This window comes from Sturnus vulgaris, chromosome 10 (genome assembly GCF_052056855.1).
Source record: "Sturnus vulgaris isolate bStuVul1 chromosome 10, bStuVul1.hap1, whole genome shotgun sequence".
Lineage (NCBI taxonomy): Eukaryota > Metazoa > Chordata > Aves > Passeriformes > Sturnidae > Sturnus > Sturnus vulgaris.
Window position 1 is genome coordinate 22,423,008 of NC_142252.1, and position 24,216 is coordinate 22,447,223.

The following is a 24,216-nucleotide window of genomic DNA, read 5'->3' on the forward strand; positions in this document are numbered from 1 at the left end:
AGAACATGTTGTAATGCTACAAAACAATACTCCAGGTAAGGTCTAGAATACAGAATATTTTCAGGTTGATTACACATTATGCAAACTACTTGAGTTCCTTCTCAAGATCAAAAAATCCATAAATCCATATGTGTTTCCACAGGCTCTCCACTCCAATTGCCTGTCAGGGTAAAAAAAAAAAAAAAATCTTGAAAACTGTGCTGTAACCAGGATGATGAAGGAAAATTACTGCCAGACAGATTATATAGTGAAGAAAAACTGTGTAAGTTATTGTGTGCCTCCTAGCCTGAATACATATGGGACAAATGCAAATTTGCCAAATGAAATACAGCTTAGAGTGCATAAATTTGAAACAGATAATACTTTATCCTTATTAAATCCTGGCTTGGATCATGGAGTGCTTTTTCCTGAAACTCCAGCTTTCCTGTGGAGGCTGTTTATCCCCTCCAGGAGCATCAATTATAAATAATGGTCAAGCCACCAAAATTGGAAGGACAAGACTCGAAGCAAATAAACTGCAAGAATATAGCTGATAAAAACTTGAATATTGCCATGCACTGCAGCTCTCCTTTGAGGGGGTGGCAGGGTAATTATCATTTATTGGCAGAAACATAAATAAATACCTGGTCTGAAAGAGCCAAGGTGTGATGCATGGACCTACAACTGCACAAATCTACGAGGTAGGCATAAATAGAGCTTTTGTGAAAAATTAAACATCATAAGGGTGTTTAGCTCTCTGGGTCCTGAGCACTAACTACAGGTTAAGGTGGATAATGGGATAACTTGTAAAAAAAGCCATTTGAAGCTCAGCGAGGTTGATTTAGATTTTAGCTACTTAAAGCTCGGCACTAAATGAGCAGAAGAACAGATTGCTTCCTCCAGAGTGGTGAGTAAATAATACACTAAAGTGAAACCATAGAAAACCTGGATTCAAAGACAAACAGAGGGATGTTTTGAGAAGTTTGGGAATAAAGGTTGGAATGAGATGGGAGGGAGCTCATTAAAAGGAGGGAGAGGGGTTTTTTAGAAGGGCCCGGAGTGACAGGACAAGGGGCAATGGTTTTAAAGCCATGGAAGACAGGTTTAGGTTATGAAGGAATTGTTTCCCCGAGGGCGGGCAGGCCCTGGCCCAGCCTGCCCACAGAAGCTGTGGCTGCCCCACCCCTGGCACTGCCCAAGGCCAGGCTGGACGGGGCTGCATCAACAAGTTGAAGGTGTCCCCGCCATGGCAGGGCTGGCACTGGACGATCTTTAATGTCCCTCCCAACCCAGAATATTCCGTGGTTCTGTGATAAATGAAGCTCTGCCCTCAGCCGAGCTCCGCGTCCCCCGCACGGAATCGTCTCTCCCCTCGTGTCCCCCCGCGCCCAATGGTCTCTCCCGCGCTGCCATGGCAACGGCGCCACGCTCAGGGACCGAGGAGCGGCGGGACCGGGATCGGGACCAGGACCGGGATCGGGACCGGGACCGGGATCGGGACCGGGATCGGGACCGGGACCGGGACAGCCCCCGCCGGGGTGAGCCCTCAGCTCCCCCAGAACACCCTCTTAGCTCTTCCCGAGCACCGGCTGGGCTGAGCCCTCAGTTCCCAGCTCCGGCCGGGGTGTTCCCCTTGGAGTTCCCCATAAGTTCCCCGCAGGAGCCGAGGCTCCGGCCCAGCAGGCGCGTCCGGTGCCCAAGGAGGGCTGAGAGTACCCGGGCAGGTGTAAGTTAAGTTGTGTCATGTGCCCGAATTGTGCCCTGGCCCCGCACCCGCACAATTGTGCTCGCCCTGGCGCTGCTCTCTTTATTGCCCCTCTCACACCTTTCAGATTTTAAATTACAGTTCCGGGCAGTTCATTCTTCCCTGTGCCGCTGACTTTTCATCAAGCTTGAAAAGACACGGGAACAACCCCTCGGCTTTACTGTTTTACCCCTTTATTTCTGTCTGCCCTGTGCTCTGCTCTGTTCCCCAGAGCTGCCATCGGGACCGAGTACAACCCACAACCCATCCCACACCGGGGCTGGAGAGGGATTTAAAGGCAAACACTGACCCTGCTGCCATTATCCACCTGTTGTTTTAAGGTTACTTATCCCCTTATCTGTTACTTATGGCCCCGCCTGTTATTTATCACCACATTTATTATTTATAGCCCCATCTGCTTGGGGCACAGCTGCTGCATCTCGCAGGGCAGTGGCTGTAGCTCCATAGTGTGGGTAAGAAGATTTTTCTATTGAGGAACATGCTTTGTAAGGGTTTTTGGTTTGCATTTTGGTTTTTTATTTTTTCTTTTTTTTTTTTTTTTTTTTTGCCTGGTGTTTTGTTTTTTGTTTGTTTGGGTTTTTTAGTAGATTTCTGGAGAGGCTTGGACCATCCTGCTCGTGGCCTTTGTGTTTGAAGTTATTTATAATGCAGCTGAAATTACAGCTCTTGGTTAAGTTGTAGTGGCTTGACTGTGCTTTTTTTCCTCAATTGCTATAATTTTTTTCCTTAACTGAAAACCAAGCTATTTCAAACCACCACAACAGTAAAGATCCGTTATCTTGGTAACTCTGTAAACTGAACACCTATTTCTATGGGTTATGTATCTTTCCAAAGCATGATGAAATTGGCAAAACATGGTAAAAGGACTTAGGGAAAGTGGTATTTAGCTGTTTTCATGTTGTTTTCCTGGTCTTACTCTCTGTGTGCTGTATGGTATTACACATAGAAATGGATAATTGGCTTAAAAATAGAAAGTGGAGTATGAAATGTCACAGATGTTGGGGCATGGAGAATATGACTTTATTCTGAAAGGCTGGGATTATTTTAGCATACCTGAATTAAAGTTTATGTGATATAGTTTTTTTCTTATTTCTTATGTTTTTAACATAATTATTTTCCCTCTTTCTTTAAGGTAGTTAGCATAATGTTAAATATTTGGAAGGACCAGAAGTCTCAGTCATTGTAATTAACAGCAAATGGGTGGGGAGTGATGCTAGACAAACTCTTTATTGCACTTGGACTAAATCTTCAAAGGAAATAGTTTGGTTTGAATTATTGGTAAGTGGATGGAACTTAGTGTAGTGTGAAATCCACATTCATGGTGTTGATAATTGGATGTGAGCTGTTGCATAGACAGTAGTATCCCCTTGGATTTTATGGATTTATTGATGTGAGGAAGCTGTTGGAATTTAGTCTGCCCCAGTTAAACTCTTGTCGTGTGAAATAAACTACACCCATCTTCAGCTGTCTGTGAGTTATAAACCTGTCTTTAAATTGATTAGGAAGAGATTTGAGCTAAGCTCAAGTACAGGCTATGTGGTATTTGGATTTATTTAGCTATGCAGTCTTTAAAGTTGACTCAAACTTCATTTAGCCCAAACAGCAGTTTTTGTTTGTTACTTTTAACTGTACATCCGTTATGAGCACAGAGGAACCTGCTGGAATGATGAAATTTGAGTACCAGTGTGGCAGAGGAGCAGGCAGAAAGGATGTGGCTAATTAGTGCTTGATTTATTTATGTTGATGAGCTGCTTTAGTGTTTGCCTCGCTGGCAAATTGTGATCTCTATTAGAGAGAGAAAAGGGATTCATTAAACAAAAACCAGACAGAAAGGGGAAACTCCACTGTGTATTTAAATTCCAAGTCTGTTTCTGAGGAGTTTGGGCTTGCCTTTGCTGCACTTCCCTGGCAGCTCAGGGATATTTCAGGATGCCCTTCAGGCTCTGGTGTGCATTTCACCCTGGGGTTTGTTTAACTTGGATTCTTCCAGTCTCAGTGTTTAACAGTTGTTTTTATTCCACACAGGATTATGCTGTTCAGTGAATTCCTGTATTTTCTCAGAATAATTCAGGGGGTTGATAACTGTGTATCTCTATCCCCTGTTATCTACAACTTGATGCTGTTTTTTCCTCACTCAATGTTCCTGAAACTTTGTAGGGCTTTTTATCTCTGATATTCTCACACAGCATCTCTGATATTTATCTCTGATATTACTGCATTTTTAAGTTATCCCTTTAAATATTTGCTTTCAGTGGAATATATTAAAGTTAACTCATATAAATGGTACTTTTTTATTAGCTACTTTCCCTCCTTGAGCTTGTTCAGCTGACCTGTGTCATTTGCCTCTGTTTTTACTATTAAGTAGCCTCTGGGCCACCTCAAATCCAGTGTGTGACCTCCTCCTGTCCAGCTGTGCTGGTCCTGCCAGTCCACATATGCCAAGAGAAAAGCTTTCTTCTATTCAAAATTAATGAAATCTTCTTTAATCCTGGAACGTGATAAAGAAATTACTGTTTTGAAATGATGTTGGAATTGAGTGCTTGGGTTTTCTGACACTCTAAGAAATCTGTTTTTTGCACAAATCTGATGCTTTGTCAGCACTGAAGTGTTGCATTTTAGGTTTTGTGGCACCAGGTGTGTTAACTTGCATGTGCCATTGAGGTGTTTGGCCTCGTGGGTGGAGATATTTGGACACATTTTATCTGTATTAATGCTCGAGTTCAGGTTTACCTGTGAGCAGGCAGTTTTCCATTTAGGATATTTCCAATCCTAAGCTTCTCCTTATCATTCATTAGGTGCTGCTCTCCCCAGGAAGCTGAGATCCACGAGCTGCAGAGGAGTTTCCAAGCACCCTGTCAGCTGTGAGTCTCTGGACTGTCAACTTTTATTTCTTTTTCCATGTGCATGCCAGCAGCAGCAGGAAATGCCCAGTTTTGCACTGAACTGTAGTTATCTCACAAACCCCAGCAAGGGTCTGGGTGTTCACCTTCAGTTTAAACCTTGTATGAATTTGCTTTTTGGAAGAGTATTTTATTTTACAACCTGGGTAAAAAAAAAAAAAAAAGAAATTATTCTAAATACCACTGAAGTCTTGAGAGGAGGGATTAACTCTGCTGAGTTATTGTGTTCCTTTGTATCAATTTGTCTGTTACAGAAGGAATTCATCTTCCCAAACCCGGTGAGATGGTTTGACTTCATAGCCATTGGTACAATTTTCTCCTCCTTGGTGCTTTCTATGGGTTTGGTTCAAGAAAGCTGTGTTTTTAATATTAATCTGCTTGCACTGAACTTTAGGGAATTGCCCAAATGAAACAGCCAAGAAAATCTTTTCCCTGGTATCATAAATGTAATAAAAAAGGGTTTTTTCCCCAGTTAAATTTAATTTTGAGTTGCTCTAGGATTTTATTGGCACTTCATATAAACAAGTTTTGTGCTCCATTTCCCTCTATATATGAATATTTTTGGATGTGTAATGAGTTTTTTACTGTTTTAATTTCAATCAAATTCCCATTTCAACAGGTTTCTAACTGTAGATCATTGAAATTCTCTTTTCTAGGAAAAGTTATACTGGGCATCATGAATGTCAATGATTTTGTAATTCTCCCAGGCTCAAAAGCTGGAACCTCAATGAGATTAAAAACAAAGTAAGTGCATTCTATCTGATTGGGATTGAGATGCGTTTTCCTAATTTTAATAAGTTTTAATGCAACGTTAACTAGAAGAGTGCAAGAGCAAGAAAAATCATGTGTTTCTTTTCTGGCATTTTCCCTGTGCTTTCATCCACAAGCCTTTCTTTTTTCAGGCTGTAGTCTATGTTCTGATTAAGTTAGGGGTTTTATAACCCTGTGTATCTACTGGAAAATACAAACATATTAAAGAAATCAGGAGATTGTTTATTTTAATACAATTAAACCCCAAACCTTTCTGAGTACAGCACAGGCACAGTTATATCAGTTTTGTGTTGGAATTTGCACTTGACCTGCCCTAAATTTTCCAGAGCTGTTTTCAGTCCTGCTGGGAGATAGAAGAGGGACATGGCTGTAATGACAAGTTTTCCAGCTTCTGTTTTTCTGCTTTAAACTTCTTCAGGTGCCTTACTTCCAGTTGATTTGTAATGAATATTTCACTCTTTCCTCCAGAACTGTCAAGGAATTGCAGTTGGAGAAAGCACAGTTAGAAACAGAAAACAAAGAGATGGAGAAGAGATTATGGCAGCTGCAGTCAAACATGAGCAGAGAAAAAGAAGAGAGGAGGTGGGTTCAGTTTCTCTTTGGAAAATATGTTCAATTTCCCTTTGGAAAAAAGGAATCCAATGAAATGCTCCCTCCACACCTCCAACTCCCCACATGGGATCTCTTGAAGAGTTTGGGATTCACAATTATGTTCAGTCTCTTCTCTACAGTCTTTCATCCCAATGATAAACTTGCTGCCCTATAACTTTGTTAATTTTCAACTCTCATATGATATTTGATCAGTTTTCCTCATTTATTCCCTCCTCTCCTTTTTTTTGACTGGATTTGTCACCTTAGTTTTCAAGCAATAGACAGAGTAGTTTCTCCTGCACCCTTGTTTATTTCTGAGGTTTCTGCAGAGGATGCTTTATTTTGGCTTTAATCCCCTTTTACATTTGTGTGGCTTCCTGGAGAGGCAAATTCTGCATGATGGCAAACAAGGCTTGGAACCGAGCACGGTGTAATGAGGCAAAAGCTGGAGTGAAGTTTAAATCTGAGTCACTCTCAATGTTGGCAAAATCCTGCAACATCTGCTTCCTTTTCCTTGACTTTCTGCTGCTGTGCTTTGTCACTGGGAATGCAAATGCCTTGGATTTGGATCCCTGGGTGCTGCTGTTGGCACTGCTGGGGCAGTGTTTTCCAGGTGATGGGTGGCACTTTTGTGTCCATGTTATTCTCGTGGAGCTGCTCTTGGTTTCTTCTCAAGGCCTTGTACCTGCACACCCTGATAGGGTTGCTGTAATGAGTTCTGAGGACAGGAGGCTTTGGCATTTGCACCATTGGAATCATGGAGTGGTTTGGGCTGGAAAGGAAAATTCCTGCATTTTTAGCAGTGCTGGATGAAGTCCTGGAGTAAATTTGGACAATGAAGGCTCACACAAAATGTACTTGTGTTTTTATTCTTCTGAAACCAGCCTTGGAGACTTGATAAGATTTTTTTTTTTTAAATTTAATATTTGTACCAATTTAATGGTTTAAAAGAAGTACTTTCTTACACATTTGTTGTATTTACTGCTGTTAAAGTAGACATGAAGCAGGTTTCATTGGAAGGGACTACTTGTGCTTTGGGGAATTGATGATTCTATAGACAAGAATTTTATTTTTGTGATGTTTTATTCATATTTAACAAGCTGAAGAAAAACCATTTTTCCTTCTCTTGCTTGCAGAAGGCCTAATTTTGAATATTTTTCTTGCCTTGGTTTGTAGGAAGTTAGGTGCTTATCACTGGAAATCTGGGCAGACAGGACCACTAAGGACCACCCAAGCCCAAGCTGTGGCACAAAATAATGACAACAACAGGAAAAAGGTAGGAAACCATATTTGCAAGTAAAGCTATTTAAAATAAAACAAGATTTAGAACTGGATGTATGCTGCAGAACAGAAAAATTTCAAATACTGTAAAACCAAAAGGTTAAGTCCCATCTGAGTAAAATTCCTGACTGCTTATTTTTCCATGCCAAGCTTCTGATTTCCTTTGAGCTGGAGGAACATCAAGTTTTGTTGGGTGATCTATTTGGGTTTTAGTTGCAATAAACAGCAAATTATCACTGTTCCTACAGATTTAATCCTGTAAGAGAGGCACTGGTGGTGGTGGAAGTCATCAGGAGCCTGTCCTTTGGCTGGCTGCTGCTCATGTTGGATCTGAAATACTTGAAAGGCTTTGGGTGCAAATTCTCTGCCTTCACAGATAAAATAGACCACAGTTAAAGTCTTCTCTTTAACTCAATTTTATTGCCTCTTGTTCTATGAGATCCTTGTTCAGACCTAATAAAAGTGATGTAGAAATTTCCTGCTAAATGTTCGAAAAATCTGTTTTCTTTTCAGTATGTACAAATGGGGTACTTATTTTCTTTTGGAAAAGTCTGTGGCAATTTTTCTTAAACGGGCAGAAAATGAAAACTTCAATAAAATTGCTTCCTTACCTGTGAGAGGAGAGGATCAGAATGAAAATGTTTTCTTTACCCACCTCTTTCCCTTCCCCCTTCTCTCAGACAAGGAACTCAGAGCTGCTTCTGCCTCAAAGACTTCAGCTTTCAGCTGGGGTGGCTGAGGAGATGAACGGGGCAGGATTTAAAAAGGGGCAAAATTAAAATAAGGGGTGATTGAGGGGCAGTGAGGCTGCGGGGTGAACTCTGTTTGCAGTGGAAAACTGAGGAGCAAAAATGCTGAAAATTATCAATTGCTGCAATGTTAGATCATGGAAGGCTCATGTGGACAATAGTTCATGTCTTGGGAGGGAAACTTGTCCTGGGCTTCACATCTGTCATGAGAAATAAATGAAATTTTCTCTTTAAATGCATGCCCTGCTATTTCCCTAAAACCATTTCGTTCTGTACAAGTTACTCTTTTTTCATTATCATTAGAACCTTATGTGTAATTATTATTTCCTCTAGTTTTCTCCAGAAAAAGTGAAGCTGCAAGTACTCAAGAACCAGGTTCAAGGTAAAGACATTTTTGTTAACCAAATAAAACTTGAACAGACTTCTGATAGAGGTTGCTGCAATTAAACAATGAAGAAATCAGAGAGTGGAACACTGGATTAGTTGAGATTTTTTTGTTGTTTTATTCCAGAGCCAGTGAAAAAAACAGTTAAGCCTGAAAGAGGAAATGTTGTAGCTCATGAAAAATTGGGAGTGAAGGGGATGGCCTGTGGACCACCTAAAATTAAGGGTGGGCTACTGGTAAGTAAATGGTTTAAAAATCACTCTCAAGCAACATCATTGAATGTGTGAAGATTTTTTGTGTGTGTGTGTCAGTATGTAGACATACATTTTTCTTTCTCTCTCTGATAATTACTTAGTGCCCATAAAGTAAAGAGAAATTTTACAGACTGATCTCCTTGAGTGCAAGGAAACAGAATAAGTGGTTCTTTTATCAGATCTGTGACCACTGGTAGCAGTTGCAGAATTTATTTAAACTGTATTTTTATTAATTTACTCAGCATGTGGGCATGACTAAAGAAGGCTGATCTCATCCTTAACTGAGGAACACTTCTCTGTGATTAAAATAAGATGTATGGTTGCAAGAAAAGGGGGCAAAATTAAGTGGTCCATGAAGGTTTTGTAATTTTAAATCCTTAGATAAAGCTCAGGGCACATGTTGAATTCTGACTGCTTTCCAAGCTGGCACCTTGTTGGCTGTGTTAGGGTGGAAATTTCTATTATCAAGTATGAGGTGATTTCTATTTAATAAGAGTATTTTGCCTTTTAGCAAGTAGGAAATAGGAATTACAAACAGGAAAAAATAATAAATAGGCAACCCCGTGTCCAAAGTGTGGTGTAGCCTCATACAATTCAATTTTTAAAGTAACCAATGTGAGTAGAGAAGTTCCACTGTTGAATAAGAGAAGAACATTTTTATTTTAAAAAAGTATCATCTCTCTTAGAGACATGCCTCTCCCCATCCTGTAATACATGATGAGATTTATTTCCATTATTTTATTAAACCAGTTGCAGCTGCTAACCCTCAAAAGGAACTGATATTTTGTGTGTGTCTTTGGGGAAAAAAATACGTGCCGATTTGGAATTTAAAATAACTTGCCAATAAAACCACGGGGATTTTGCTTCCGTGCTCCCAATATCATTAACGCTCAGGGAACAGAGAACACGGCGCAGACCGTGCGCTGTGTTTTGTTTTTCCCGGAGGTTTTTGGGGAGCGCTCCCGGCCCTGGAGCGATCCCGGAGCTCGGGGGCCGCTGCAGTGCCGGGAATCGCCGCCCGAGGGCGCTGCGGCCCCGCAGGACGCTCCGGCCGCTCCGCATCCCGGAGCGCTCCCGCATCCCGGGGGATCCCGGCACTGGGAACGATGGAGCCCGGGCCATGGATAACGGGAGTGGAAATCCCGGGGGATCCCGGCACTGGGAACGATGGAGCCCGGGCCATGGATAACGGGAGTGGAAATCCCGGGGGATCCCGGCACTGGGAACGATGGAGCCCGGGCCATGGATAACGGGAGTGGAAATCCCGGGGGATCCCGGCACTGGGAACGATGGAGCCCGAGCCATGGGTAACGGGAGTGGAAATCCCGGGGGATCCCGGCACTGGGAACGACGGAGCCCGGGCCATGGATAACGGGAGTGGAAATCCTGGGGGATCCCGAAACTGGGAACGATGGAGCCCGAGCCATGGGTAACGGGAGTGGAAATCCCTGCTGCTGGGAGCAGTTGGACTGCGGTTCTCTGGCCCCGTTTTAGGGGCAGCCGAGCGCTGGAGCTGCTCCCTGCTCATCCCGTGTTCACACGGTGTCACCCCGCATTGCAGCGGGACGATCGGGGAATGCCCTGGACGTGCAGACACCTTTAACAGCCACCATTTACTGCTTGTGCAAATCACAAGAGCTATTGGATGGGCAATCAGTCCCTGGATCAGTTAAAGCATAGGGCAGGTGGAAAGAAAGAGTTGGGAAAACATCCCGATTTTGTGTGTGCTGATGTTTTACTCTCTCATTACTCTCTGCCTGTACCTTTGCTGCTTTGTTGTGGTAAGAACAGGTCCCTCACGTGGAGAATGTGTAGACAAAGCATCTTTCCCATAAATACACAAATTATTTTGTGGTTTTGCTTGATAATCATCTAAGAGTTGGTAATGAAAACCTTCCACAGTAATTTCCTTCGTTCTAATAAAGGTTGAAATATCACTAAAGTCCCAGTGTAGGAGTGTTTTGTAGCTGTTTTCAGTCCAGCTCATCAATTACAGTTTGGACTTCCCTGGACTGCTGTTTTAATGGCTATCCCAGTTGGCCCCTTAAATGACCATTTTCCTCTTGCTGACCTCTCCAGATGTGCCCCTGGCCACTGAGAAGCTTCAATAAGCAGCTCTTCATTAGTAAAGCACAGAGCTCATAAATCCCTTTAAATGAGATATGCTGCATTAAATGCCTCATGTAATCCCTCCTGTACATGGGATGTGGGTGTCCATGGCCACTGCTCTCTGATACCAGAAACCTTTAAAAGTAGGGAGTTTGTGTGTCTGGTAATAAAAACTTTTTCTTATTTAGCTCTTGGTAGACCTTTGGAGTTAATTGTGAGCAAGATCACATAAATTGGCAGTGATCTTGATTACCAGGTATCTCAGCTGAGCCCAGAAAATTGAGTGCTGCAGTTCCACACTGACGCTAAAAATGCTGCTGCTAGTCAGAAATACTTTATCAGTAATTTTGTGGAACTGATTTAGGAACCAGCCTCAGGACCAGCCTGTGCAAACCTTGGAAAGCAGGACAAAGGATTGTTGCTGAGTGGTGCCTTTGATGAGGAGGTGTCTGCAAAGTCTTTTCAGGAAGCTTTGCTTCAGTGGAGGAAAGGTAAAAGTGATCCTGGAGGAGATCCATGTGCCAGTGGGGTCCCATCAGGTATGGTTTGTTCTGGTTTAATGACATTTTAAACACAGTTGGAGCCACTTGGGGAAGTTAGATTATAGATTAGTGAGGGCAGATATTATGTGAAGCTAAGAAAACCCATTTTATTCTTTCTCAGTGTGCCTTTATTAATTACAATCATCTCTGGAGGTTTTTTTTTTTTAATGATATGCAGAGTATTTAGCTCAGTTTTTGTAATGATCTCTGGCCCATGTCCCTGTACCTTCCCATAGCTTTTTGTCTCACGTGTCACTTGAGCATGAACAGCAGTGCTCAAACATAAAACCAGTTTTAAATTGAGGCAAGGAATGTGCAGGGCTCAGGATTTTGTGTGTTCTATCCAAGTACATTTTCTGCTTGCCTTCCACAGGCTCTTAATATTTCTTTGTCCCAATGAAAAGCTGCAATCAGCTGAAGTATGTATGGAAAAATATGGAAAATTCCTCTGGTCTGATTGGATTTGTGCAAATCCAATCTGTGTCTTGTTTCTCTAGTCCACGGATGGTGTTTTTTTTTTCCTGTGGCTTTTTGTACAAAATAATATTAAACTGATTTTTTTCTGTTCTGTGGGATTTTGATCTGTGGAGTCATGGATTTCCATGCCCCCACTCTTTCTATGGCTCCAGTGTAGTAATCTGTAATAAATAAGTTTTTGTGGCTGCCCCCATTACTGCATGTGTTCTGTAAACATAATATTGCTGGCCATTTAAATTTTGGAGTTATGCAAAGACTGAGCTAAGCACAGACCCAAATGTGATGTTCATTCAAGAATAATGTAGGTAAAGATCAAGTTTATAAGCCTGAACAGCTGTATATATATATTTTAAAATAATTCTGACAGAGCCTGTGGGGGTTTGTGAGGTACAGACCAATGTTGGTGCTCTGAAGGAGCCCATCCATGTGGAATTCCAGAAGGATGGCCTGAGCTACATGGAGAAACTCCTGCTCAAGAAATACAGAAGGTATTTGTTGAATTTGCTGGTCCTAATGAAAGATTTCAGAAATACTGAATTAACAAAAATCCAGATGAAACTTTTAAGATATTAGATATAACATCAAGGGTTAAGGAGAGTGTATACAAGGGGCTTTATTTTTAATAAAATAATTATTTTAATTAGATCACTTGATCATTTCATAGTTCAGAATTCCTGCAGAGTGAGTGTTTAGAGAGATTCTCCTTGCTAACAGGTTATTGTAGAATTTGAAGACTGATTTTGATATTTGGTTGCTTGATTTTGGGGCATTTGCTACAGGAGTTTTATAGAGAAAAGAAATATTCAGGATTCTTTTATGGGCATTATAGGGTTGTTTTATGAGTTCTTGAGGAGCAAAGTCACCGCAATGAAATTAGGAGGAGTTAGGGGATTTTTTTGGTGATATATTAAAAAAAATATGACTTTTTAAGATTGATTTTTATTTTTTTTTCCTGTTTCAGAACTCCTGTCGATCAATTTTTTGCAAGTTGCATGAAAGATTCAAAGCCTGTGCAAGTCCTGAGTGTTCATCAGGCTGGGGCTGGAGGAGGGGGACAAGGAGAAGATGATGATGATGACATTGAGGAGTTAACAGGTTTATTCCATCTAAAATACCTTTTCCTTGAGATTTCTTTGCCATGATTGCTGAACGTTTCCACTCTTAACCAGTTTCTGCTAAAAGCAGCAATAATAAAAGGAGAAATTTGTGGTTTTTCACAATGCAAAAAAATGTTGCATTTTTTTGAGTGTGCTTTCAACAGGAAAAACTGAAATGCATGAAATAATTTCTATTTCACAGATGAAGAGGTGAAGAAATACTGGGCATCTGTTTATAGAGTTGAAGAATCCAACACTGTTTCTGAAAATGCAGAGTCCTCTTTGAAAATTGAGTTCCTTGATGATGTGAGTACTGATAAAAGACTTCATGAATCTCAGCGCTGAACTGATTTGTTCAAGTCTTGATCTGTTAAATATTTAAAGTAGCAAGAGTTAAATAACTTCCAATAAGGAAAAATACTGCTGCATTGTTTGTTTTCCATATAAATGTGGAAAATTGACTGTTCCAAAAATTCCTTGTAATGTTTTTTTTCTGTTGTGTCCGGGGACCTGCACTATATGGGATTTATACCCAAATAAAGTCTGGCAGCTTTTCAGCACTTTTAAAATTTATTTATTTTAAAAAATTTAATCTGTTGCTGCACGTGGGTCTCTTTTTTTTGTTTTTTTTATTCAGTCTCCTAGCAAGGATTTGGAAGAATCTTCACATTCTTCAGTGGAGGAAACTGGAGCTGTGGGGTTAAATAAGCAAGGAGAAGCTGACCCACTGGAGTGTGGAAGGTATCAGAAATACAGAGATTGTGGGGGAGAAAAGGAAATAATCCCAATTTTGGGGTTTGTTCCTAAGCAATGGGGGCTGTTCTTTGCAGGCAGTTATATTTGAGTTAGGTGTACACTGTTTTAAAGCAACTAAGGAATATTAATTGCTTGTAACTGGAGAGGCATCACTTTGAAATCCTAATTCACATAAAATGCATTTCTTTGCATTTGCTTGTCCTGAATTTTAGTAAAATTTCTCTTTTGTGAGCTCTTACCTCAGCAGGAGCAGGAACTCACATACAGACTGTACCATGGATCAGTGCTGAAGATACTCTTGCTTAACTAACCTTGTAATTCCAGACAAAAACAATAACTGATACACCTGCAATTCTTCTGATGTCTCAACATTTAGTTGAGTTACTGTGACCTGGTTTGCTTTTTTGTGTTCTTCTGCTCTTTTCCCCTTCCTCTAGCAAAGCTCAGCATTTGTAGACCAGAACAACACAGAATTAGCCCCTTAAAAGAGAAATGAGGATAATGGGGAAGTCTTTCCATTTAACTTCCTCAGATGACACTTAATAGTTTTTACTTTTTCCTCTCAACAGTGATCCTGTTTCTCCTAAAGAAATTTCTCAAGGTAAATGTGAAAAGTTATTAAGTTCTTTGTTGGAAATACATAAATGTGTTCAGTTTATCATTCTCATATAGGATGGGGTGGTCAACTAAGTGGTCTGAAAAATAATTAAAGGTCATTAAATTATGTACTATTCTCTGGGCTATCACAATTTTCACAATTTGATGTGCTGTGTGAGCACTGTGATGAGCATGTAAAACAAAGAAAACCAACTTAGAGACTCATTCACAGCCTGATAGGATGAATTTCAAACCTTTTAATGCTCTTAAGGAAATTTTATTAAATTTCCACAATTGCCTTTATTCAGTTTTAATGGTGATTTTGTATTTTGAGTTTATGAAGAAAACAGTGGACTTGGAGGTGATAATTAATATTCATTTCCATTACGAATATTGCTATTTCCATGATTTTATTGTACTCTTATAGAAAAACCAATTGTCTGCAGTGTTCTTGAGGTAAATGCAGTGCAGGAGGAGAGTATTGAACCCAAGGCTGGGGGAACATCACTGAGCTCCTGTGAACTTCCTGAGGAGATCTCTGACCTCACTGAAGGAATGAGCAAAGATCTCCTTGGAACTGAACTAAAAAGCAACAGAGATCTCCATGAGACAGAGCTGCAGGAAAGCAGGAGAGAGCCACAAGAACTGGGCAGTGTCTGCAATAGCCAGAGTTTGGTCTTGCCTGTAATTACAAAACCTTCAGCTGTAAGTTCTGATGTCTTTAATTGCTAAATAGATGAAGGATGCTGCTTTATCTGCTTTAGATTTAGAGGATTGTCACTGCCTGCTCTATTTGGTATGTAGGGGATGAAAACCTCTACTTTGTGTTGCCAGTTTTCTGTTAATGTTCAGAAAAAGGAAAAGAGAACAAACTCATCTCAGACATTAAAAGAAAGGTGTTGGAGGAGCAGCTCTTCCCGTGTTTGTATTAACAGTACTTCAGCTCTTGTCTGAATGACCAAAAAATGGTGATCATATCTAACAAATTATTCAGATCCTCATGTGGTGAAAATAAATTAAAAACAAAAAGTGATAGAAGAGGTTGGGACATTGATTTGGAGTCATAGTTAAACAATGATCACCTTCCTTTATGTACCCAAAAGTGAACACAAAGAAAATCTGCTTTTCATGTCCCCAGTGAAAGAACAGACTCAAAATCTCAGAACATGAGAAGTTTTTAGGATTTTAAATCACATCTTGAGCAAAAACATCATCCTCATGAATATCTATTACAGCTAGCTGTCAAAATCAGTCCAAGTTCTATGAAATGAACATTTTATTAATCTAAATTTGCAGGGGCAACTTAAAATGTTTTCTGCTTCCTCTCTTGTTTCTAATCTCTGTGTTTTATTCAAGTTACAGGATGCAGCCAAAAGACAGAAATGTGGTTCTGCATCATATCAGGGACTTGAAGGTTTCTTTGTTGTAGGTGCAAACCCTAAACAAGAAAAGCTGGAGGCACCTTCTTCCCTGGCTGCTGCCTCCAGCCCTAGGGACAGGAGGATCCCTTTTCCAGGTACTGCTGTGTGAATAAATCCTCAAAATTAGACATATTTAGCATCTTTTTTCAGTTCCCTTCCATTCATCTTGCTGTAAGAGTCACTTCAGGGTGACAGTCATGTCACACAAGTGGTGCTGGGCAAGGATAAAATAAAATCCCTACCTGGAGGGAATCGAGTGCCATACATGTATATAATTATTTATATAATTATTTGTAATATTTATGTAAATCTATCCTCTGAGAATAGGGTTCCATGAGGCTCCTATTGCTTTTCATGGTGTATATGAAACAACATGTGAGCATGATTAATCTGATCAAATACATATCTTGAAATCAAGCTTTTAGTCTGTTATATACCTGTAAAAAATTTGTTGCATGGCTTCTTTAATTCACATATTAAATGCAGCAAATACAGGAAGAGTAAATACATATTAACACAAAACCTGTAAATAATTTCCTCTAATAATGTTTGATTTCAGGAGATGGGCAGTGGGTTTCTGAAAGGAGCTTAAGTGAATATGCTGATGACTCTGTAGTCCAAGGTGTGTTGGAAAGTCAACAGAACAGAGCTGCAAATGCTGTCCAGGCTCAAAAGAAACTTTCTCCTCTGATGGCAGCATGGATGCCATGGCCAGGTAGGGACAGCCACAGTTCTCAGGTCCTAATTAGGTAAATTTTGTTTGTGTGAAATGGAGACACTCTGTTGAATTTGTAATTTTTATATCTTAATTTGTGTATTTGTATTTTGTTTTTTTTGGTGAGAATAGGCTTTGGAGTTAAAAATTACCTTTTTTCAGCTATCACCAATAATTCCTTTTATTTGTCTTGGTTTCTGCTTTGCTGCTGCCCTTTTACTCCCCTCTTGGCTTGAATATTTAGAGAATAAACTCTGTGGAAGAAGTTTCTGTATCTGTGTGTGTTGGTAGTCTCTGGTACAATTTGGGAGTGATATAATAAAGGATTTCTTCCTGCTACAGAAGCAGGTCTGATTATATGAAGTCCAAGAAACAGGGACACAAGTAATAACTGTACCTGCACTTTTGTGTTACCTTTCTCAATTTCAACCCAAGAAATGTAGCTCTGCATTATTTCTCACATCATGAGCAACCGGCTTGACATTTTAATTTAAATAATGCTGTGTGCAGAAATCGAAGCTGTCAATTTTGAATCCCAGGAAAATATTGGAAAGGGTCTATATTTTATTCATGTTAGTTTAAATTTAAAAAAAAAAGGAACCAAACTTTTGAGCTTTCTCCAATCATTCAGTGTCTCCACTCACACAAAATTTGTGGCATTGTGCAGAATACTTAAATCATGTATTTCTTTTCTGAAAGGTACTTCTGAAGGTACGAGGTGGTGAATTGATAACTGTTAATAAAGAAGTTACAAATATATTGATAAGTACAATCTTAATTTGTAGTCATCTTTTTCATCGGCTAGAGTTGATTTGAGACTTTTAATGGCAAGTTTTTCTCAATACTGTGAATTTTTTTTCCAGCTAATAGTGGAGATACTGCATCTTTTTGCTCATATTTGCTCCTAAAACATTTCAGACCCTGAAAATCATTCCGACTTAACTTGTGAAGATGGAACCTCCTCCAGCAGAGCCTGGGAGAAGATCTTTGGAAATGCAGATTTCCAGAACACCCTGGAGCTGAAAGATCACGACACATTTGATATTTTTGGGTAAGTTCAACTTGCTGGGTGTGTTTTTATGATATTTTTGATTATAAAGATGCCAGCCATGTCAGAACTGAAATAAAACCAGCCTCGACTGTCTAATTGTGCATTACCTGCTAATTACAAATGTCAGCATGGCCTGTGTGTGGTGTCTTGGTGTTCCAAGCCCCTTCTCAGGCAGCTCAGTCAGAACTGAGAGATGCATTTTTTTGTTCACACTCCAAATGATAAATTTGGGGATTGTGGGTTTTTTAATGCATTAGCTCTGAGATTTGTGAGGTAAATCTCTTAAAAATCATCTGCATTCTTGAGTTGGGAGGTAGCTTTGAAAGGTTGTGAGGAGGTGGGCTAATAACCTCTAGCTCACCATATATTTATTTTGCCTTGGACACTGAGGAGATGAGTGGAAAAAAGGAGGTTCCTGAAGTTCTGTGTCTCACTGGTTTTTTACTGGGATCTCATAACCAGCAAGAGTCAGAGAAGCACTGAAGTGAACTCCATGCTGTGTGATTAGAGCTGATTCAGAGATTTGTGACAAAAACTGATGGAAAAGCTGAATGAGAGTAGCTTGTACTGACAAACACTCCAGTAAAAGCTATTTTTGTGCCTTTTAGTTCAACATATGTGAACATATGTCAGCAAGGCTTAAAGCAGAGACCTTGGGGAATTGGAGGTGCTGGAAATCACTGGGGTGTGTTTCTTTCAAGGGACTGGGAGGAAAGCCAAATGGATGCTGAGGAAGCAATTCTGGAGGACAAACAGCAGGTTCTGGCATTGCAGTGAACATGGAGAGCTCAGTTCAGTCTCCACCTTTGTGTGATTCAGAGCCAAGAAGATCAAGAAATGTTTTAAATGCTGCTCAAGACATTTACTAAGGAATATTCTGTAAAGTTGTCATTAAAACTTCTTGAAAATAGCTTGATTTGGCTTTTTTATTACTATGAAGAAATAAAAGAAAACTGCTCTTGTGCTGCTATTTTTAAGGCTTGTTTTATTTATTATTTTTAATTCAATGTAAGTTTTCTTGCCTGCAGGTGGAATTTTATTTCTCCAAATGTGGTTTTGTGTTGCCAAGCTGAGGGTGCCACCCCAGGGGTATTAATGGGATAAATTGGGGGTCTCTGTATGATCAGGTTTGTGGTGAGAAGCACAGGAGGGGTCTCTAAGGTCAAGTACACTTTGTCACATGTTTTGGAAAGCACTTGCACCTTGCAGAATAGAATTTGCCAGCTTTCCATTGTACATTTAACTTCTCCTGCCACACTCCTTTCTTCCTAACTCCAGCAGGAAGCCCAGACCAGCAGCCAGCTTTTGCTCAGAATCAATTGGGAGTGAATTCTCTTTCTTTCCCTGCTCCAAAATTCCAGTTCCAGGTCAGTGTGTCCAGGCAAATCCAGCTGTGCTGTAAGTTACTGCCTTACAGGCCTTTGATAATGAAAAGAACAAAGAGGAAATGCAGCTTAAATCATCCTGTGTGGTTTTAATTTTAACAAACAGCCCCAACTGTCCTTTTGAACTTGCTGTATTTGTGTTGTATAAAAAGCTTTTTTCTTTCTTCTCTCCAGAAAGTGTAAGGTTTAATGCAATTAGTATAATTCTGTAAAAGGTCATTTGGCCAATGTGGTGCTTTGATGTAAGGAGGGTTTGGGGACTTTCTGCTCTCTTGTTGAGGAGATGCTTAATTGTACCCAGTAATTGAGTGGCTTTGAAATTACCTAAATGGTATCTTTTGCTAACATCTTTAGGATTCTCAGACACAGCAGCTTGCTTAGATTTACAGTTCTCTTTCCCTTTGTGTGCTTGACTTTTTCCTTTTTTTTAATTCATTCCTCCATTGTGGTTTTTAAGGAAAACTTCCTCCTCCTCCTTCCCTAGTTTTGATAATAAAAGTGTATCAACAGCAGGGACAAAGATTTGTCTTTTTGTGGTGGGAAATGATGAAAGTGGGATTAATTAAAAGCTTTTGCCTGACAATTATTCTTAAATGTTTGTGGGTGAGCTGCCTGACAGGGCTGTAAGATTCATAGAAATTTGTGTCCACAGGAACTTTCCTTTAGGAAGAGAAGCTTTAAATTCTGCTTTTCTGTGTTCAGAGGAGGCAGGTGCCCTTCACTAATGGATCAGTGGAAACATTCCAGTCTCTTATTTGGTTTCTGGCAGTTAAGCCCACTCTGGTTTGGATTCTCCCCATGCCCCAGGACTCTGATGTGTTATCTGCCCCTCCAGCAGCTCTGCACTAATACCAGACAACACTGTAATCTTTGCAACAATTTCTTTTACAGGAAAAAGTACTTCAGCCACCCTAATTCATACAAACTAGAGGCATCAGGCTGAACAGACCATTGATTTGATTTCCTGCCTCATTTCTTGTCTTTAAGGTGAGGGCATATTTTCCACCTCAGTTTTCTTTATAGAGTTTACCATATATTGATGTTTTATTACAGCAGTTCTTTGCCAGAAATTGGGAGAATAAAATCACAAAGCAGGTGTTCTACTCTGGAGATGGAGGCCAGTGCTTTTCTCTCATCAATGTAACCTTTCTTTTTCAGTTACTCTTCCAAATATTCCTATTACACTCATTTCACTGGCACAGACAGCCTGACTGCTTCCATGCTGTTCCCAACCTTTTTTAACAGGAAAACTGATGAAGCAGCTGCTGCTGCAGTGTGTGCCTCAAGCCCTCAGCAGGCAGGGTAATCCTTTAAATTTGGGCTTGTTGGAGATAACCAGAGTCACTGAGTGCTTTCAACATCTGATTTTCAAAGTTTACTCTTCCCATCCCTTTTGCTTGAAAGAAAAAAAAAATGTTTCTGATAACACCTCCAACATTTAGGCTAAAAATATGCTCCCTTCAATATATTAGTGATCTCTGTTTAGGCAGTGGTGATTTTAGTCAATCTCAGTTTTTTATTCCTGATTTAAAACATTTGAAGATATTTTGTGTTGTTTTTTTTTCCCCCTTCTCTCGAAGTGATAGCGGTGGAACTGATACCCCAAACAGAAGACCAAAAAGAGCATCTGAATTGCTGCAGTTCTGTGATACATTTGTTGCTAACAGAACAAATCTAGTGTTGAAAGCTGTTTATTATGATGAATGTGGTTTAATGTCATTCTCTTCATGACCTTTAAGGTCCCTTCCAACCCAAACCGTTTTATGATTTCTTGATGCCAATGCAATGTACAGATGATAATGGTAACTTTTATCTTGTAGATTTTATTTTTACTTCTACCTGTGCCTGTCATAGAGATTCCTGATCTGTACCAAGTGTTGAGGGATTTTCATTGAAAAATCATCCTTCCAGTCCATTTAGAGAAAGAGAAAGAAGGAGGGGGAAAATTAAAGACCAGTTTATTTTTTGGAGCTTCTGGGATGAGTTTCTTTTTGTGTACATTGACTTTTGGTAACGTGATTGTATCAAACAGAAATCCTGGGAAATGACTTGGCCATCAGTTTGGATTTTGAGAGAGGACATCACATTCATTATATATGAAAGTATTTTAGGATTCCTGTTAAGCAGCCTGGGAGACTCCACCTGCTCATGTCTCTGCCTTTTTGAATGTGGCCATTTTCTGTTCTCAGTGTAACATACAGTGATGTAAAGGGGAACAACACACATTCCCCAGGATTCCAAATACTAGAATTCCCAAAGTGCTTTTCCCTTTGTGTTCACCAAGCTGTCTTTGTGCATTCAGGGGAGATCAGAGGGGCTGCTGAATTATCAGCCTGGCACTGTGCAGGTCTGTGTTGTGATGCCAGATCCTGACCCACGTCTGTGTGGTTGCTTCTCATCAAACAATCAAATTCCCATTAATGAGCAGATTCACGGTGTCAAATGAATGTTTCTTGTACTCAAAATCCAGACCAACTTACCAGGGAGTCCTTGAAGTATTTTAGCTGTTTGTCTGGCTGCCAGACTTTGCTATTTTGATGTAGAAGGGCCACTCCTCCAAGTCAGAGAAACCCCACAAAGTCCTTTCTCAGCTGCCTTTGCACATGGGGATGGGCAAAAATTGGACAGTGAAAATTGAGTTTTTTCTGTTGATGTTTCTTTTCAACCAGCAAGGGATGAATTCCACTGAAAACACTGAAAAGGTCTCTGCTCCCTGCTCCAGAGCAGAGCTCCATTTTACCCTTTGATTTTACCCTTTAATAGACTTTAAGATGCTGTCATTTGCTGCATCTCATTTATAAAAATTAAGAGTTGTTCTTTCCTCCATCATAATATAGCTTACATGCATCTCATTTAATTATCAGGAACACATAAACTCAATTAGTTTTAATTTATCCAGACCATTTGCATCAGTGACAAATACATCTGTCTTTTTCATTTCAAAAATGAATCCTGCAAATTGCAAGCCATCAACACAAGGGCATTTCTAAATTATTTTGGTCAAGAGAAGTGTTCCGTGACTTTGTAGTTAATTAGGATTAATTAGGTTGTTTAATATGCTTATGCTTTTGGTAAGGGATGGAAACATAATAATCTATTTTGTGTTAATAATACAGATCAGTTAACAAGCCCAAGGAATGGAAACCTCCAAAACCAAAACTGATTTTTCGATATATTGAGGGATGTAAAGACCCTCAAAGTACAACTGTGATTTAGTTCAGTAAAACTGAGGAATTTCAAATGCTGATTTCCAAAGGAACTACCACAGAGGAGTTAAGGAACAAATATTCATCAGAAGGAGCTGTGAAACCTTGTTAGACATGAATTAGATTCTATTTTAGTGTAACTAAAAAGTCTGGAAATAAGCTCCAAACCTAACAAAAACACCTCAGCAAATCCTGCAGGATTTGTCCCAGTGTGTGTCTATCATCTATTTCTCTGAACATAATGCAACAAAAATCACCCAGTGTCTGTGTTGAAGGATGCAAACATAATTTTAATTGGTTATTTTTTTTGGGCAGCATTTCTTGTGGTACTTCTACTTTAGTTGTAATATTTACTTTGCAAGATGAAGTAGTATAAAACTCCATCAATTTATTTTGTTTTCCTTTATCTGCTGTGGTTCTTCTCTGTGTTAAATTTACTGCAGATGTGCTGATTTTTGGTTAAAGGAACTCTTTCCTCCATTGGGAGAGGCCTTCCATAATTTCCTGCTGTAGGCAGCTTTCTGTGCCATAAAATAATGGCAGTGGATGCAGAACCCTTCAACAAACATCTGCATAATGATGGAGAAGTGATCATTGTGAGCTGGGAATAATGCTTGGATCTACCAAAATTCTGTTTATAACCTTAAAATGCTGTGAATTGGGCAATGGCTGAGAGGAATGGAAAGTTATCAAAATACAGTGGCCCATGGTGTGATGCCCACAAACCATTTCTACCAATGGTGCTTCTGCACCAAAGCCTTGACAATTATTTTATGGGTTGTTTTTTTTTTTTTTTTTTTTTTTTTTTTTTTTTTTTTTTTTTTAATTGTAAGTTTGAATCATTTATATAGGGAAACCTGAAGAGAAGTTAATTGAATGTGGCTCAGTTTGAAAAATGTGAACACTTTTCTTAAAGTGCTCTGGAACAGCCTGGAAAAATCATGCTCTGTTGCATTATTTTTGTCTGGCTGCTGGAGCTTGCCAAATACAAATTTACTTTCTCCTCGACTATATTTAATTTTCCTACTTATATTACATTAGAGTTACTATTAAATTATCAAATAGATACATCATATGTTGCTTGAAACACAGCTGCTGTTATTTGCATTTACCTGTTAGTGCTGTAAAACCAGTTTTTATGGTCACAGTAAGAACACTGGCTACAAATAGAAAGAACAAAGCTTTTTTTTAAAAAAAACAAAACAGCAACTTTTGAGTCAGAGAGGTTTCATCATCTGGCCTAATTCCAATCATTAGGCTTGCACAGGTTATTTCTCTCTTGGCCAACCTGTTAATAAAGGTCAAAGTTTCATTCTGCTGCTGTTTTGTAGTAGGTGTGGTGACCCAGTGTTCAGAAATGTTGGGCCTCAGAATCAGGTGAGAAAGGAGGGAGAGAACGCAGTTCTGACAACAGTTTTTAGATCAGAAAGAGCTGCAGGTCTAGATACCTTTCCTTTCCTGCACATCCCTCCCCATTTTTATCTCCTTGTCTGTATTTTTGCATTTTTAAGGTGACTTTTAGGGCTTGTATCCATTTAAAGGATGACAAGTTGCTTTTATTGTGTATTTTTTCAGAAGGAGGTCAAAATGAGAGCAGGGAGAAGGGCTCTGATTTCATTTTCCTTTTTTTTACTACTTGGTAAAAAGCAAATATCCTGGCCTCCCCTTCAGCACAGATCATGCAAATGGCTGAAATGTGGATGATGGAATTTCAGAACATGCAGGGACAGCCCCAATCTGCTCTTGCTAAAGCCTGTGGGAGGCTTGCCAGTGAAAAGGCACATCCTGTTCTCAGTGACATTGTTGTTGTCACTGTTGAAATGACTCTGGAATCCGTTTTAGAAAATGTCCTTTCTAATGCAGAGTCTTTGCTCATCCCTGTAATGGATCCAGTGCCTGCCCCTGCTCAGTCACTGCAGCAGCCAGGATTTGGAAAGAGGGGCTTGGAGTGCCAGGAGCTGCACTCCTGTGGATGGTTTGTTAAGAGAAGAGCTCCTGGAAATAATTTCCAACATCTTTCAACTGCTATAAACTTCCTCAGGTGTAGGACACAGGGTTCAGGCTAATAAACTGCCTGAGAAAGAGAGCTGAGGAAATAATCTTCAAACAAATGTTCTGGTACAGGGAACAGACTCTGAGCCCAGGGTGAGCTGGTGGCTGGCTTGAATTCTGCTTTAAAACCTTT

General features: G+C 39.9%; 1 protein-coding gene across 5 annotated transcripts; it reads left to right on the top strand.

The window, feature by feature from the left end:
* The first annotated feature begins 1,382 nt into the window (after positions 1–1,382).
* ZBBX (zinc finger B-box domain containing) lies at positions 1,383–18,391 on the top strand. 5 transcript variants are annotated; one of them, XM_088171064.1, is made up of 18 exons: positions 1,383–1,705; positions 4,540–4,605; positions 5,301–5,388; positions 5,884–5,997; positions 7,183–7,282; positions 8,370–8,418; positions 8,548–8,657; positions 11,149–11,323; positions 12,171–12,291; positions 12,765–12,898; positions 13,103–13,206; positions 13,538–13,641; positions 14,226–14,257; positions 14,681–14,958; positions 15,610–15,769; positions 16,234–16,389; positions 17,308–17,440; positions 18,142–18,391. In XM_088171064.1, the coding sequence occupies exons 3-18, from the start codon at positions 5,321–5,323 to the stop codon at positions 18,215–18,217; spliced, it is 1,914 nt and encodes a 637-aa protein (XP_088027190.1). In that variant the 5' UTR covers positions 1,383–1,705; positions 4,540–4,605; positions 5,301–5,320; the 3' UTR covers positions 18,218–18,391. The 5 variants fall into 5 exon arrangements, with proteins under 5 accessions (XP_088027190.1, XP_088027189.1, XP_088027193.1 ...); XM_088171063.1 differs by having other exon boundaries at positions 1,391–1,517; XM_088171067.1 differs by having other exon boundaries at positions 1,393–1,517; positions 15,616–15,769.
* The last annotated feature ends 5,825 nt before the right edge of the window (positions 18,392–24,216 follow it).